This window comes from Phyllobates terribilis, unplaced genomic scaffold, assembly GCF_046119375.1.
Source record: "Phyllobates terribilis strain yellow unplaced genomic scaffold, ASM4611937v1 Scaffold_7__3_contigs__length_470593459, whole genome shotgun sequence".
Classification (NCBI taxonomy): Eukaryota; Metazoa; Chordata; class Amphibia; order Anura; family Dendrobatidae; genus Phyllobates; species Phyllobates terribilis.
Window position 1 is genome coordinate 372,736,886 of NW_027362767.1, and position 16,500 is coordinate 372,753,385.

A 16,500-nucleotide genomic window follows, 5' to 3' on the forward strand; every position below is an offset into this window, starting at 1 on the left:
CACCATTACTGACCCACTGCCAAACCGGTCATGCGGAAGGATGTTGCAGGCAGCAGATCGCTCTCCACGGCGTCTCCAGACTCTGTCACGTCTGTCACATGTGCTCAGTGTGAACCTGCTTTCATCTGTGAAGAGCACAGGGCGCCAGTGGCGACTTTGCCAATCCTGGTGTTCTGTGGCAAATGCCAAGCATCCTGCACGGTGTTGGGCTGTGAGCACAACCCCCATCTGTGGACGTCGGGCCCTCATACCACCCTCATGGAGTCTGTTTGTAACCGTTTGTGCAGACACATGCACATTTGTGGCCTGCTGGAGGTCATTTTGCAGGGCTCTGGCAGTGCTCCTCCTGTTCCTCCTTGCACAAAGGCGGAGGTAGTGGTCCTGCTGCTGGGTTGTTGCCCTCCTACGGCACCCTCCCCATCTCCTGACCTGTCTCCTGGTAGCGCCTCCAGCCTCTGGACACTACGCTGACAGACACAGCAAACCTTCTGGCCACAGCTCGCATTGATGTGCCATCCTGGATGAGCAGTACTACCTGAGCAACTTCTGTGGGTTGTAGAGTCCGTCTCATACTACCACGAGTGTGAAAGCACAACCAACATTGAAAAGTGACCAAAACATCAGCCAGAAAGCATTGGTACGGAGATGTGGTCTGTGGTCCCACCTGCAGAACCACTCCTTTATTGAGGGTGTCTTGATAATTGCCAATAATTTCCATCTATTGTCTATTCCATTTGTACAACAGCATGTGAAATTGATTGTCAATCAGTGTTGCTTCCTAAGTGGACGGTTTGACTTCACAGAACTTTGATTTACTTGGGGTTATATTCTGTTGTTGAAGTGTTCCCTTTATTTTTTTGAGCAGTGTATATATAGAATCCACCAATGGAAAAGTCAGCCTTAACTCACCTCCCAGCTTGATAGCACACAATTTGCACTCTTGCATATTACTAATGGGACTTTGCATCTTTCCGGGGGTCCGGGTGCGGTGCAGAACTCAGAGGCTTCTGAATAAGGTCCACACTATGTAAATTGAAAAAAAAATTAAAGACGATAGAATAAAAAAAAAAATATCAAATGAGTTTAATTGCAATTATATGCATCATCTGTGAATTTATAAGATGTAGATTGTGTGGTGGAAAGTTCTGCAACTGCCCCGTTCAGACAAATGGAAGAGATTTCCAGTAGCCAAAGGCTGGTCAGAACCTGAAAACACATACCCCAGCTTTATTGGAAGCCTTTATCCAGAAGCTGTACGTCTGGCCAGGCAGCAGGTTGCTCACTGTGCACTCCAGGTCAGGACCTTGATAGACCGCTCCTCGATCTTCTTGTTCGGGAAATGTCATCTCTACAGTATAGGACGTTACGGTGGAACCGCCATCTACACCGGGGGCATCTACAGAGACGGTGTAAGATTATTAAAAGGAAAGAAACAACATGCAAAAAAGGCAGCACTGGTCTACCAGCAAAGGCTGAGAAAACTGCCATGCAAAAAGCCAATTTATAATTCAGCGCCAATCAGTCAGCAGATTTCACAATACAACCTTGCATACAATAATAAATAGAGCTGTCAGACCTGATGTAGCTGGTGTACTTACTTTATAAAACCATGCCAGAATATCTGTATAATCTTTTTTGAACGTTTAAACGCAATCTCTGCCCACCTAGCCCAATTGACATTTCCTCAGTGTCCCTCCTCCCTGCTGCTGGAGAGATCTCACACTGCTCTGTACAAGCTGCAGCTGTCAGTCAGGCTGGTGGGCAAACTAAATTGATCGGACTCATGAGCTCTCTCACTTTTTATCTGGACTCATAAAATGCTCCATATGGACCACTGATTTTCAGGAAGTCCACCAGTGACAGAGCCACTATTATTTATTAGGTGTTTTTTTCATTAGGTTTTTCCTCTCAATAGACAAGTCAGCCTAGAAACGACACAAATGAAACATACCCCACTGCAGACTCAACTCCTTGGATTTGGCTTTTCCAGCTAAACGTGGTGGGAGACAGGGACCTGGAGGAACAACGCCTGTCTGGACTGTTAATACATCAGAAGGCTAAATGGGTAGAAGAAAAAAAGTGAATATTTAGGGCTGTCTGTGGTTCTAAAAATAAAAAAAAAGTAGTCTGACATCTGAGGTCTTTGGAGGCGATGTCTGCTCCGCTTGGAAGTTACCAGGACAGGTGACTAGAGGAAAGTGTTGTCGGATGACATGCTCTTTTAGTCACCTGACCACTGCAGGCAATCACAGGCGGCAGCAGTCCTGGTACCTTGTGAATGGAGCAGATATTACTTCCAGAGCAGACGCTAACAGCTGGAGCCACATGCAATGGATCCACGGGGGTGGGAGGTGCATAAGGGCGCCTACGAATTATTTTAAAACCATCCATGCCTACAAAAATTTTTATTCAAGTGTCGGACCAAACGTTTAATTTTCTTTTTGCTTATGTGCAGTACGTTGTCCCACTCACTTGAGCACAGTTTCATATTCACAGTAAAGAAAGTACCGTTTGGCTTTTATGGAGGAACTGGACCTGACTACTAGACGGTGACTACCACTAAGCATAAGAAGTTCCCTTGATACTTGGGGGTATACCTAAATGACATCTCCTTTTACACCAAGGTGGGTACTTGATTGTTCAGCAAAGTTCTCCTTACCTGACTGGAGCCCACGATATTGGCACAATACACCTTAAACCTATAGGAAGTACCAGGTTTGAGATGATCGCACACATGTTCTTTACAAGGTCCACTGTACATGGTCTCCCATTTACTCCCTGTAAGAGAAAAAAAATATTTAGAGATCTTCCCCCCGATAAATTGATAGTGGCCCCTGGTTGTTCAAGGAACGGGGCAAAAGGCCCTATTTAAGAACAGTGTATGGGTGTAGCTGCAAATTCCTGCACAGCCAGGCTGCCAGGAGTACCGCCGTGCCAAAAAATAATAAGAGCAAGCACAGCACCAGCGCGGTACCTGCTTCATACACAAAATCGCCACGATGTGCTACCCTCTGGGACCCCGCTAAACAAGAAGAGATGGCATTTTATGAGATGGGAACACAACTTTTATGTAGTTCCCAACTCTTAATACAGGGATGCACAGAGTGTTTCTGCACACTGGTTTAACCCAAAGTAAGGCTCCGAAACTGACATTTGGCCTAGAAGCATGACTGCACCGCTCGCCCAAATTGTCCGCTCTCCCTAAAGTAAGGCTCCGAAACTGACATTTGGCCTAGAAGCATGACTGCACCGATCGCCCAAATTGTCCGCTCTCCCCAAAGTAAGGCTCCGAAACCGACATTTGGCCTAGAAGCATGACTGCACCGCTCGCCCAAATTGTCTGCTCTCCCATGCAGCAAGCAGAAGAGGAGGAAAGGAGCGGAACAAATCCAGCCATCCGGCCAGCTTACAGAAGTTATGACAACTCCTTCTCATACTCCACGCTGGACCCCAAAAAAATAAAAAAGCTTTTACTCACCTCCCGTGCTGGCGCCGTTCCCGCGGTGTCAGCACTCGCGGTCCCGGGCCTCCCGAGCTGTTGTTGGGACACATGACCCCAGCGCCCAATCAGCGCTGGGGTCACATCCCCGCCTCCTGTCGAACTGAACATGAAGTGAAAGTGAGATGAGCTGCAGCCCGGACTTACTCTTCATGCTCGATTTATTCAAAGGCTGAGACAGTGACAGCGCTGATTGGGCGCCGGGGTCATGTGTCACAACAACCATACGAGAGCCCCGGGACCACGAGTGCCAACACCGCTGGAACGGCGCAAGCACAGGAGGCGAGTATAGGCTTCTTTATTTTATCGGGGCCAAACATTTAGATCAAGAAGGGTCTGTCCAATTAGTGGACAACCCCTTTAAGAGCAATAAGCACTGAACTCCCTGCCAAGGAGACTAGTGTGGAGAGACTGCAGAGGTGGCCGGTACCCTTGGTATCGAGCATACTATAAAATTTGAACAAAAAAAAAAAAAACCTGATCTTAAGAACAGAGAGGATTTTTAACCCCTTTCTGGCATAGAGCGTAATAGTACGCCCCACGTCCGATCCCCTTGATCTATACAGCTGACGTGCTCGCAACAGGCAACAATCCACCCGTGGCTGTTAACCAGTTAAATGCCACTGTTTCCCATAGAGACTATTGAAGCATGCAAAAAGTAAAAGAAAAATGTTTTTAAAAATATTAAAAAAAAAAAAAAAAGTTTAAATCACCCCCCTTTTGCCCCATTCAAAATAAAACAAAAAAACCCCCACAAACACATGTTTGGTATTGCCGAATTCAGAATTGCCTGCTCTATCTATATAAAAAAAGAATTTATCCGATCCATAAACGGCGTAACGAGAAAAAAATTCAAAACGCCAGAATTACGTTTTTTTGGTCGCCGCAACACTGCAATAAAATGCAATAATGGGCGATCAAAACATCAGATCTACTCCAAAATGGTATCGATAAAAACGTCAGCTTGGCACACAATAATCTATCACCCAGCCCCAGATCCCGAAAAATGGAGGCGCTACGGGTCTCGGAAAATGGCGCCATTCTTTTCTAACAGCAAATTTTGGATATTTTTCCACCACATAAATAAAAAGGAACCTATACATGTTTGGTGTCTACGAACTCGTAATGTACGGGAGAATCATAATGGCAGGTCAGTTTTAGCATTCAGTGAACGTGGTAAAAAAAAAAAAAAAAAAAAACAACTGTGGAATTGCACTTTTTTTGCAATTTCATCGAACTTGGAATTTTTTTTCCCATTTTCCAGTACATGATATGGGAAAACCAGTGATGTTGTTCAAAAGTACAACTCGTCCCGCAAAAAATAAGCCCTCGCATGGCCATATTGACCGAAAAATAAAAAAAGTTTTGGCCCTGGGAAGAAGAGGAGCAAAAAATGAAAACGCAAAAAAGGAAAATGCGTTGGTCATGAAGTAAATTTAACAAGTAGAGACAACCCCTTCAACTTCACGCCCATAGCTTTATAACAATAGACAATTCCGATCCACTCACCATTTAAGTTTTCAGCCATTTCAAGGATGTATTTAATAACTTCGGATCCTCCGTTGTCTTTTGGGGCGTCTGCAATAAAATATGATTGTTATAGAGATTCAAGAAGAAAAAAAATACGAAAGGGAAAAGTAGCAACAATGACAATTCACACTCACCCCACATAACTTTTACATTGTGCGCGTGGATTTTGCCCTTTGTACTTGGCTTACATGGGGGTCCAGGTTTATCAGGGGAAGTTGTGTATTCTACAACGTCACTCGGACTACTTCTGCCTTCACCGTTCACTGCAAAGACCTGCCAAGACAAAGCGCTTCATGACAAGAAGGGCATGGGAACATGCGGCTATTCTTATTTACTTCCCAAATCAATGCGAAATTTCACCTTTTACGGGAGATGAAGAATAGTTAAAACTTTAAAGGGCGTCTAAACTGTGAAACATTTGAGACAGGATACGGAGAAAAGAATTGGGACACATATGTTAATCGCTTGAATTATTGCCCCGATGTATAACGTCCGGCCCCTCAGCCCTGGTGTATAATGTCTGATTATACTGGGGGGCTGGTGGCTGTGGTGGACATGCTACTGGGGACAACTGGTTGTGGGGGTTCACAAAAGCTCCTGTAGGGGTAATGTGGGGATGTCACAATACACTTGTCCACATAGGGCAGCACGGTGGCTCACTGGTTAGCACTGCAGCCTTGCAGCGCTGGGGTCCTGGATTCAAATCCCACCAAGGACAACATCTGCAAGGAGTTTGCATGTTCTCCCGGTGTTTTCGTGGGTTTCCTCCGGATTCTCCGGTTTCCTCCCAGACTCCAAAGACCTACTGATAGGGAATGTAGATTGTGAGCCCCAATGGGGACAGTGCCGATAATGTCTGTAAAGCGCTGTGGAATTAATGACACTATATAAGCGAGTAAAATAAATAAATAGTGTAAGTGGTCTTCATAAGTAAGGGTTCTGGTCCTATTTATTTATTATGCATTGCTTATATAGCGCTATCATATTCTGCAGCGCTTTACATACATAATTATTATTATTGCTGTCCCATTGGGGCACACAATCTAGATTCCCTATCAGTATGTCCTTGGAGTGTGGGAGGAAACCGGGAGAACCCAGAGGAAACCCACACAAACACAGGGAGAACATACAAACTCCTTGCAGATGTTGTCCTTGGTGGTGCTAACCACTGAGCCACCGTGCTGCCTTAAGACATCACTAATCACTCAGACCAAGCGGCAGAAGTGCTCAGCAAATTCTCAATAGAGAGCATTGAGACTAATCTAAGCAATTCTGCCCGTTGCTATAAGTGACTTGTGGGCATCTCAGACCATCACCTAACAACTCTACTAAATACAGGATAGAACATATCAAAAAAGTTTAAAAAGTTATGTGTACTCTCAGAAATGAATGGTGCCCTATTAGGCGTCAGATGATCATTATTTCCTTCTCGCGTGTCTACATGACACATCAGAATACATATATTGGCTGGAAGATTGTACAACAATATAAAAGGCTAAATGCACAGCACATACCCGATGCAGAGTGCAATCACACAACATACCCTAAACTTGTATGAAGTATTCCTTCTCAGGTTCCGTAAAGTGCATGTGAGGTCTTCACTGTTCTGTTTAGGTTTGAAACCATAACCCTAAGAAATCAAAAGATGGTGTGAAATTCCTATGATAATCCGGCAGGGGTTCACAACACGGCAGCACCGGATGTGCAGTGAGCGAGAGATACGCGAAGCGGGATGGGACAGGAGCACTCACCGAGCCTTCCTCTTCCATCTCTAGGACATATGTTAGTGTTTCATCTGAGGGCATGTCATTCGGTGGACTCCACTCTAGACAGAGCCAGGATATGCCAGCTTGCCTGAGCCTCGGCAGTGAGGGCACGGGTGGTACGCTGCCTGCTGTGTAGTATACCACGGCTTCACTGAAACCACTGAAAGACAAATACAGTCGCTGCACGTGGCTCCATAGCAAAAAGGTTTTCCAAGCATTAAAGTTTTAAACTTTAAGAACGCTTATCAGTTTTCCAAACATATCTGATTTTTGGCACCGTCAGTTATTACTCTTGGAAATGTATATATCCGTTATCACAGTATCCAAACAGTGCTAATTGTGTCAGACAGCGAAAGGACAACCTCTTAAAGGGAAGAGCTGCACGATGTATGGACTATGGGATCAGGGTATGAGACCCTGATTGCGGCAATGTGTCACTTACTAGGCTATATGTTGTAGTTTAAATAAAATAAGTGTTTAATCAGCAGATTATCACTGCAGGACTAGATGTCTCGTGTCTTCTGGTCCAACCACGCCCCCACAGACAGCAGCCAATCAGTAGTGTGGGCGGGGCTATACAGGGCTCAGCATTTTGAGTACTGCTAGATCTGTAGCAGAGCAAGCTGTGATTTTTATCAAAATGACAGCATGCAGACCGGAAAGTGACACATCACTGGAATTAGGGTCTCCACCCTTACATCATGCTGCTCTCAGATTACATGACAAATACCTGGTGGCAGATTCCTTTTAACAAGGGAAATTATAGTTATCAATTGTTAACTTATGCAGATATTTACAAGAAGAATAACAGAGGAAAGGCGCAATCCAAAAAAATCTCCAGAATTTCAAAAGGAAAGCATGGAGAGCTGAGAAGGTTAGAGGGTAGCATCTCTTTCGACAAGCCCAGACCATACAGGACCCTTAGAGTTAAACAAGACTGAAAACTAAAAAAGTAGAAGGAAAAGAAACATCACAGGGAGTTTTTGACTTTTCTGTCCTAACAATGCATCTGAAAAGCATTTCTCATGTAGGAGAGCCGGCTAGACATCACCATGAAATGAATCTTACCTCATCCCAATGTCATTTTTGGCTGCTATTCTAAAGGCATACTTTGTAGATGGAGACAGCTTTGTTAACTTGTATTGCTTGAGGTGTCCGAAGTAGCACTCTTTATATGGTCCATGTTTCCCCTGAAGAATGAGAAAACCATAAGCTTCTTATTAGGATGTGTAAAAGGTTTCCACTACACCCCACTTGGTTGTCTTTATCTTTGGTCAAAACGGCTTGCAACACCCCTTCCACATAATGCAGAGCTAGGTTCTGGCCTTGACAGCAGACAATACAGATACACAACACCATAAGGACTCTTGCAGTTGTCTGTACAAATCGGTCCGAGGACAGACCACTAATGCATGAGTTGGCCGCGGGTCTTCTGACCCGAGCCAGTCCATGTGTTACGGTCTGATCTTCGACATATTTGCACGAACCATTAAATGGGTGGTGCTCACTCCTTATGTTTTTCTAATGCTTGCATGTATTACAATACACAAGCAGCTGCTCGGTACTGTTCAGTCTCAATCCCGACAGACAACTCCCTGTTGGCTCAGTCAGCGGCCCAGGTCTCCCTCCTGAATGTGCACAGTTGGGTAGGATTTGAGCTTTGATGTGCATTCACAAGACGTGAGAGGGGCTGCAGGCTGAGCCAACAGCGAGCTGCCTATCTGAATTGAGACTGAACAGAACAGTGCAGCTTGCTGTGGCTTGTAATACATGAAACCTGAGGAAGAAAAGTGCTAAAAAAATGTTTCAATAAAATGTAGTAAAACTATTTTTATCCCATTATTCAAACCTCAACAGCTTAAAAAAAATGACTGACAACTCAAAACTTACTCTTCCTGCTTTGTAGCTGCAGCTCTGAAGCAATAGTATACTGCGCGAGTTAACAGCAGAGATGCATTCAAAAGCATGTGCAAGTTTTTATTATAGGAGCTCAAAAGTGCTTTACTTATCATTAAAAGGAACCTGTATGCAGCTTTTTCTCTATGTATTCTGAAAGCAGCATGATTTTGGGCTGAGACCCTGACTCCAGTGATGTGTCACTTAATAGGCTGTGTTTTGCTGTTTCAATAATATCAGTGTATTAGCAAGAGATTATCACTACACAACTAGCTGCCTTGTGCCTCCTAGTCATCCTGCTGTGTAACCCCACCCACACCACTGATTGGTAGCTTTATGGCAATATACGGAAAGCAGCCAATCAGTGGTGTGGGTGGGGTTATACAGAGCTCAACATTCAAAGCACTGCTAGATCTGCAGCAGAGAAAATTGTGATTGTATCAAAATGACAATGTGCAGACCAGCAAGTGACACATCATTGGAATCAGGGTATCTGCCCCTACATCATGCTGCTTTCAGATTACATAGCAAAAACCTGTTGACAGATTCCCTATAAAAGTATATATATGTACATGTGCTAATAAAATTCCAAAATCCATTACCTCATCCCATTCCAAAAGGTAGCCATTAATTTTTGATCCATTGTCATTAGACGCCTGAAAGTTAAGAATAAAAAGATACATTTCAAAATGAACAATTAACAGGATCTGAAATAAAAAGTTTAGTTTACAGAATACCCGAAATAAGCTAAAAAGGACAAACACGGTTTTACACACCTTCCACTGCAGGTTCAAATAATTTCGACTTCTATTAATGAGTTTTGGAGGCGCTGGTGAATCCGGCTCACAGCTTTCCGTAGTAAAACTCACTAATTCAGAGATGGATCCTTCTAAAGGTGGACACGTGACAGTAACTCTGCAACACAATGATCATCACCCATTATTATTAGCAATGAGACCTCCCCCAGGTGATCAGGCCAGGAGAGAGACAATGAATAGAGAGATGGAAGTTTCTTTGTTCCCCCAAAAAAAAATCAGCAGAAAAAGATTTGGCCATACGCAAGACAGTCCTAGATACATACTTTACATGGTAGTCTGTGGCTGGCCGCAGTTCTGTGAGTGTGCATGCTGTAGTATCTCCTCTGAAAAAGAAAAAGAACAATTATACACTAATCAAAAAGCCAACTTATATGCTCATACTACTAATGTAAGACCACACAAGCAAAAAGGTATTCCAGTCTCATATCGCTAGGACATGCCAGCACTTCATAACCGGTGGTGGTCTGTAGATCCTGAGAATGAAGGGGGACAGTGCTGCTTTGGAGTTGCATCCCCTTCACAAATGGATGGATTATTATTATTCTGCATAACTTAGAAGTGGATGTAGTGTTAAATAGTGTTGAGCCACCCCCGTAGTGTTCGGGTTCGGTTCGGTTCGTCGAACACCGGGATGTTCGAGGAACTGTTCGTCGAACTGTTCGTCGAACACCTTAGAACACCGTTAAAACCAATGGCAGGCAAACAAAAACACATAGAAACACATAGAAAACACCTGCAAAGGTGTCCAAAAGCTGACAAACTGCTCAGAAGACACTCTCTTTAAAAAAGCCGGCCGGCAAATTCAGCAGCGGCATACACCGGTACCCGACAATTTAGACAAGAAGGAATAGAGCATCACACAAAGATTAGATAGATAGAAACATGTCAGTCACACATATAAGAAGCACAGTGACAGTGTTGGTTACTGCACTTGTCATTTAGTGTAAAGGATTTATTAAAAAAAATATTAGTGTTTTCATGCACCGTCTCTTTAAAAAAGCCGGCCGGCAATTCAGCATCTGTACCCGACAATTTACAACAGAAAGAATAGAGCTTCACACATAGATTAGATAGATAGAAACATGTCAGTCACATATATATGAAGTACAGTGATAGTGTTGGTTACTGTACTTGTCATTTAGTATTAAAATAAAGGATTTATTATTAAAAAAATTGGCGTGGGGTTCCCCTTAATTTTAGGCTCTAGCGGAGGTTAAGCAGACGGCTGGGGCAGATGTTTGAAGCCTGGGAAGGGGGTAATACCCACGGAGCTTCCCAGGCTACTAATATCAGCCCCCAGCTGAATACATAGCCTTTACTAGCTATTAAAATGGGGGACCCCCCAAAAAAAATGACGTGGGGTCCCCCCTAATTTAATAGCTAGCAAAGGCTAGGCAGACAGCTGGGGGCTGATATTAATAGCCCAGGAAGGGAGCCATGAATATTGGCCCCCTCCCAGGCTAGAAACACCAGCCGTCAGCCGCCCCAGAAATGGCGCATTCATAGGATGCGCCAATTCTGGCACTTAGCCTCGCTCTTCCACGCTGCCCTGGTGCGGTGGCAGGGGGTAATAGGGTTGGGGTTGATGTCAGCTTATAATGCCAGCTGACATCAAGCCCAGGTTAGTAATGGAGAGGCGTCTATAAGACACCCCCATTACTAACCCCATAGTCAAAGTTAAAAAAAACACAAACACCCAGAATAAAGTCCTTTAATTGAAATAAAGACACAATCCTTTATTGTTCTAAATTAAACCATACTTACCGTCACGCCCATTCCAGCTGAAGCCAACGATCTCCTGCAATAAAAGAAAAATAATAAAGCAACCTCATCCTTACCTTTCCATGGTTCCCACGACAGCTTCAGCTCTGCTACATCGAGATGACAGGCTGGACCGCAGCAGAACGCTGCCATCCAGCCTCTCATCCCGCAGACACTGAGAAGCGCAGGCTTGCTTGCGCTGCTCAGCGTCTCTCTGTGACGACATCCAGATGAGCCGAGTTCATGTCCAATGAACTCGGCTCACCTCATGCACGTCACTGACAGCGTGGGAAAATTCTCACGCTGAAGCGGTGAGTGCAGGAGAATTCTCCCACGCTGTCAGTGACGTGCATAAGGTGAGCTCATGTCCAATGAACTCAGCTCACCTCCTGCACGTCACTGACAGCGTGGGAGAATTCTCCTGCACTCAGCGCTTCAGCGTGAGAATTCTCCCACGCTGTCAGTGACGTGCATGAGGTGAGCCGAGTTCATTGGACATGACCTCGGCTCATCTGGATGCCGTCACAGCGAGACAGTGAGGAGCGCAAGCATGCCTGCGCTTCTCAGTGTCTGCAGGATGACAGACTGGATGGCAGCGTTCTGCTGCGGTCCAGCCAGTCATCTCGATGTAGCAGAGCTGAAGCTGTCGTGGGAACCATGGAAAGGTAAGGATGAGGTTGGTTTATTATTTTTCTTTTATTGCAGGAGATCGTTGGCTTCAGCTGGAATGGGTGTGATGGTAAGTATGGTTTAATTTAGAACAATAAAGAATTGTGTCTTTATTTCAATTAAAGGACTTTCTTCTGGGTGTTGTGTTTTTTTTAAATACTTTACTAGAAATTCATGGCGGTCATGTCTAATACTGGCGTGACCCCATGAATTTTGGGCTTGGGGCCAGCTGATAATACCAAGCTGGCCCTAACCCCTTTATTACCCAGTGAGCCACCGCACCAGGGCCCTGGATGAGTTGGGTACAGCGCCAGAAGATGGCGCTTCTATGAACGCGCCATTTTCCGGGGTGGCTGTGGACTGCAATTTGTAGCGGGGGGGGGCCCAGAAAGCTTGGGCCTCCCTGCGCTGCAGATTCCAGCCCCCAGCTGCCTAGTTGTACCTGGCTGGACACAAAAATAGGGCGAAGCCCCACGTACTTTTTTTTTTAATTATTTCATGAAATTCATGAAATAATTTAAAAAAAATTGACGTGGGGCTTCGCACTATATTTGTGTCCAGCCAGGTACAGCAGGCAGGAACGGGCTGCCCCCAACCACCAGCTGCCTATTTGTACCTGGCCGGACACAACAATATAGGGAAGCCCTTTTTTTCTTAATTATTTCATGAAATAATTTAAAGAAAATTGACGTGGGGCTTCGCCCTGTTTTTGTGTCCAGCCAGGTACAACTAGGCAGCTGGGGGCTGGAATCTGCAGCGCAGGGAGGCCCAAGCTTTCTGGGCCACCCCCGCTGCAAATTGCAGTCCGCAGCCACCCCGGAAAATGGCGCGTTCATAGAAGCGCCATCTTCTGGCGCTGTACCCAACTCATCCAGGGCCCTGATGCGGTGGCTCACTGGGTAATAAATGGGTTAGGGCCAGCTTGGCATTATCAGCTGGCCCTAAGCCCGAAATTCATGGGGTCACGCCAATATTAGACATGACCACCATGAATTTCTAGAAAAGTATTTAAAAAAAACACAACACCAAGAAAAAAGTCCTTTAATTGAAATAAACACACAATTCTTTATTGTTCTAAATTAAACCATACTTACCATCACGCCCATTCCAGCTGAAGCCAACGATCTCCTGAAATAAAAGAAAAATAATAAAGCAACATCATCCTTACCTTTCCATGGTTCCCATGACAGCTTCAGCTCTGCTACATCGAGATGACAGGCTGGACCGCAGCAGAACGCTGCCATCCAGCCTGTCATCCCGCAGACACTGAGAAGCGCAGGCTTGCTTGCGCTCCACAGTGTCTCTCTGTGAGGGCATCCAGATGAGCCGAGTTATTGTCCAATGAACTCGGCTCACCTCATGCACGTCACTGACAGCGTGGGAAAATTCTCCTGCACTCAGCGCTTCAGCGTGGGAGAATTCTCACACTGAAGCGCTGAGTGCAGGAGAATTCTCCCACGCTGTCAGTGACGTGCAGGAGGTGAGCTGAGTTCATTGGACATGAGCTCATCTTATGCACGTCACTGACAGCGTGGGAAAATTCTCCTGCACTCAGCGCTTCAGCGTGGGAGAATTCTCACACTGAAGCGCTGAGTGCAGGAGAATTCTCCCACGCTGTCAGTGACGTGCAGGAGGTGAGCTGAGTTCATTGGACATGAGCTCACCTTATGCACGTCACTGACAGCGTGGGAGAATTCTCCTGCACTCACCGCTTCAGCGTGAGAATTTTCCCACGCTGTCAGTGACGTGCATGAGGTGAGCCGAGTTCATTGGACATGAACTCGGCTCATCTGGATGTCGTCACAGAGAGACGCTGAGCAGCGCAAGCAAGCCTGCGCTTCTCAGTGTCTGCGGGATGAGAGGCTGGATGGCAGCGTTCTGCTGCGGTCCAGCCTGTCATCTCGATGTAGCAGAGCTGAAGCTGTCGTGGGAACCATGGAAAGGTAAGGATGAGGTTGCTTTATTATTTTTCTTTTATTGCAGGAGATCGTTGGCTTCAGCTGGAATGGGCGTGACGGTAAGTATGGTTTAATTTAGAACAATAAAGGATTGTGTCTTTATTTCAATTAAAGGACTTTATTCTGGGTGTTTGTGTTTTTTTTAACTTTGACTATGGGGTTAGTAATGGGGGTGTCTTATAGACGCCTCTCCATTACTAACCTGGGCTTGATGTCAGCTGGCATTATAAGCTGACATCAACCCCAACCCTATTACCCCCTGCCACCGCACCAGGGCAGCGTGGAAGAGCGAGGCTAAGTGCCAGAATTGGCGCATCCTATGAATGCGCCATTTCTGGGGCGGCTGACGGCTGGTGTTTCTAGCCTGGGAGGGGGCCAATATTCATGGCTCCCTTCCTGGGCTATTAATATCAGCCCCCAGCTGTCTGCCTAGCCTTTGCTAGCTATTAAATTAGGGGGGACCCCACGTCATTTTTTTGGGGGGGTCCCCCATTTTAATAGCTAGTAAAGGCTATGTATTCAGCTGGGGGCTGATATTAGTAGCCTGGGAAGCTCCGTGGGTATTACCCCCTTCCCAGGCTTCAAACATCTGCCCCAGCCGTCTGCTTAACCTCCGCTAGAGCCTAAAATTAAGGGGAACCCCACGCCAATTTTTTTAATAATAAATCCTTTATTTTAATACTAAATGACAAGTACAGTAACCAACACTATCACTGTACTTCATATATATGTGACTGACATGTTTCTATCTATCTAATCTATGTGTGAAGCTCTATTCTGTCTGTTATAAATTGTCGGGTACCGCTGCAGAATTGCCGGCCGGCTTTTTTAAAGAGACGGTGCATGAAAACACTATTATTTTTTTTGATAAATCCTTTACGCTAAATGACAAGTACAGTAAGCAGCACTGTCACTGTACTTCATATATATGTGACTGACATGTTTCTATCTATCTAATCTATGTGTGATTCTCTATTCTTTCTATTCTAAATTGTCGGGTACCGCTGCTGAATTGCCGGCCGGCTTTTTTAAAGAGACGGTGCATGAAAACACTATTATTTTTTTTGATAAATCCTTTACGCTAAATGACAAGTACAGTAAGCAGCACTTTCACTGTACTTCGTATATATGTGGCTGACATGTTTATATCTATCTAATCTATGTGTGAAGCTCTATTCTTTCGGTTCTAAATTGTCGGGTACAGGTGTATGCCGCTGCTGAATTGCCGGCTTTTCATGTTTCACTGTTGGCACTGTTCCCATCGATTTGGGCAATCACTGTAATGCCACAACCACCATGGCTGTGGCATTACAGTGAGTGGCAGACAATCCCTGCATGATTGGTGCTCTAAATAGCGCCAGACATGCAGGACACGCTTTTGGTGCACCAACAGTTATCGAACATAACCTCGAACAGCCGAATTTTTTGCAAATCGTTCGGGTTCGTCGAACAACTCGAACACCGCCCAAAACAGCTCGAATTTGAGATTGGCGAACAGTTCTAGTCGAACACCGCTCATCTCTAGTGTTAAACTTTCACTATAGCCATTTCAATTGTAGAATCATTAGGGTTTCAGAAGTTGGCCATACACTGAATATAAAATAGCAAAATGCTAGCAATATTCCATTACTTTATAAAAAGGCAACATCAACAATAACCCAAGGACGTTGGTGTGGTGGACCTGGTGCCGGCCATGCCCAACTTCATAAGGCAGCTCCTAGATGATGAAAGCATAAATGCAACTGACCCAGGAGAACAGGAGAATCCTCCGGTGGGCCACCACCCTCTTATATGAGCAGTACTTGGCACTACAGCTCTGGAAAAAATTAAGAGACCACTGTACAGCTTTCTATTGGAAAGCATGGAAAGAGTGGTGGAAAGCATGCCAAGACGAATGAAAGCTGTGATTAAAAATCATGGTTAGTCCACCAAATATTGATTTCACAGTTAAAACATGAGTAATTTGAGGTCTGAAAGCACTGTTTCTTTTTTAGTATTTTGACGCTTTATCATTTGCTGCAAATAAATACATTTTTAGCTTTGAATTTCGGAGACATGTCAGTTGTTTATAGACTAAAACAATGTACATGTTACTCAAAAATATACCTATAAAGAGAAAAATCAGAAAATGAAAATTTTGCAGTGGTCTCAATTTTTGCCAAAGCTGTATATACTTGAATCACTATGTACAGACAAAGGCAGCATCTTATTCATTTAATAATCTACCCAGCTCACTGTTATAAAAATTTGTGATTGAGGATAATGTCACAGTAGAAAAGTGGGGCCCTAGAGTTGGTTACTGGTGGGCCCTTGGCACCTCAGTCCGACACTGACCTGTACTCATTTTCCCCAGACCTGAATCCCAATGAAAACCTCTAGGACATTACATATCAGTCGCCACCAAGAAGCCACAGACTGTCAAGAAAGTCAATGACGTCTTTCTCCAGGTCTGGAAACAGATCCCTTAGGACACCATCCACTGCCTCATCGGGATCATGCCCAGATGTTGTCACGAACAAAGAGGCATGTGGGGTGTTGTAAACATTAATGAGTCACATTGGATTTTGGTTTCCACTGACCGTTGATACATCATTACATAATTT

General features: G+C 44.8%; 1 protein-coding gene across 2 annotated transcripts in view; it reads right to left on the reverse strand.

Moving 5' to 3' along the window:
• LOC141154854 (fibronectin type-III domain-containing protein 3A-like) overlaps positions 1-16,500 on the reverse strand; it is a 109,513-nt gene that overhangs the window by 14,152 nt on the left and 78,861 nt on the right. For both annotated transcript variants that reach the window (XM_073641360.1, XM_073641359.1), the window contains exons 9-20: positions 9,773-9,832; positions 9,468-9,606; positions 9,294-9,347; positions 7,864-7,985; positions 6,781-6,955; positions 6,573-6,659; positions 5,164-5,302; positions 5,009-5,077; positions 2,660-2,778; positions 1,952-2,057; positions 1,221-1,396; positions 910-1,023 (exon numbers count right to left, since the gene is read on the reverse strand). In XM_073641360.1, the coding sequence (XP_073497461.1) occupies positions 910-1,023; positions 1,221-1,396; positions 1,952-2,057; positions 2,660-2,778; positions 5,009-5,077; positions 5,164-5,302; positions 6,573-6,659; positions 6,781-6,955; positions 7,864-7,985; positions 9,294-9,347; positions 9,468-9,606; positions 9,773-9,832 (1,360 nt within the window). The remainder of the gene's footprint in view (positions 1-909; positions 1,024-1,220; positions 1,397-1,951; positions 2,058-2,659; positions 2,779-5,008; positions 5,078-5,163; positions 5,303-6,572; positions 6,660-6,780; positions 6,956-7,863; positions 7,986-9,293; positions 9,348-9,467; positions 9,607-9,772; positions 9,833-16,500) is intronic.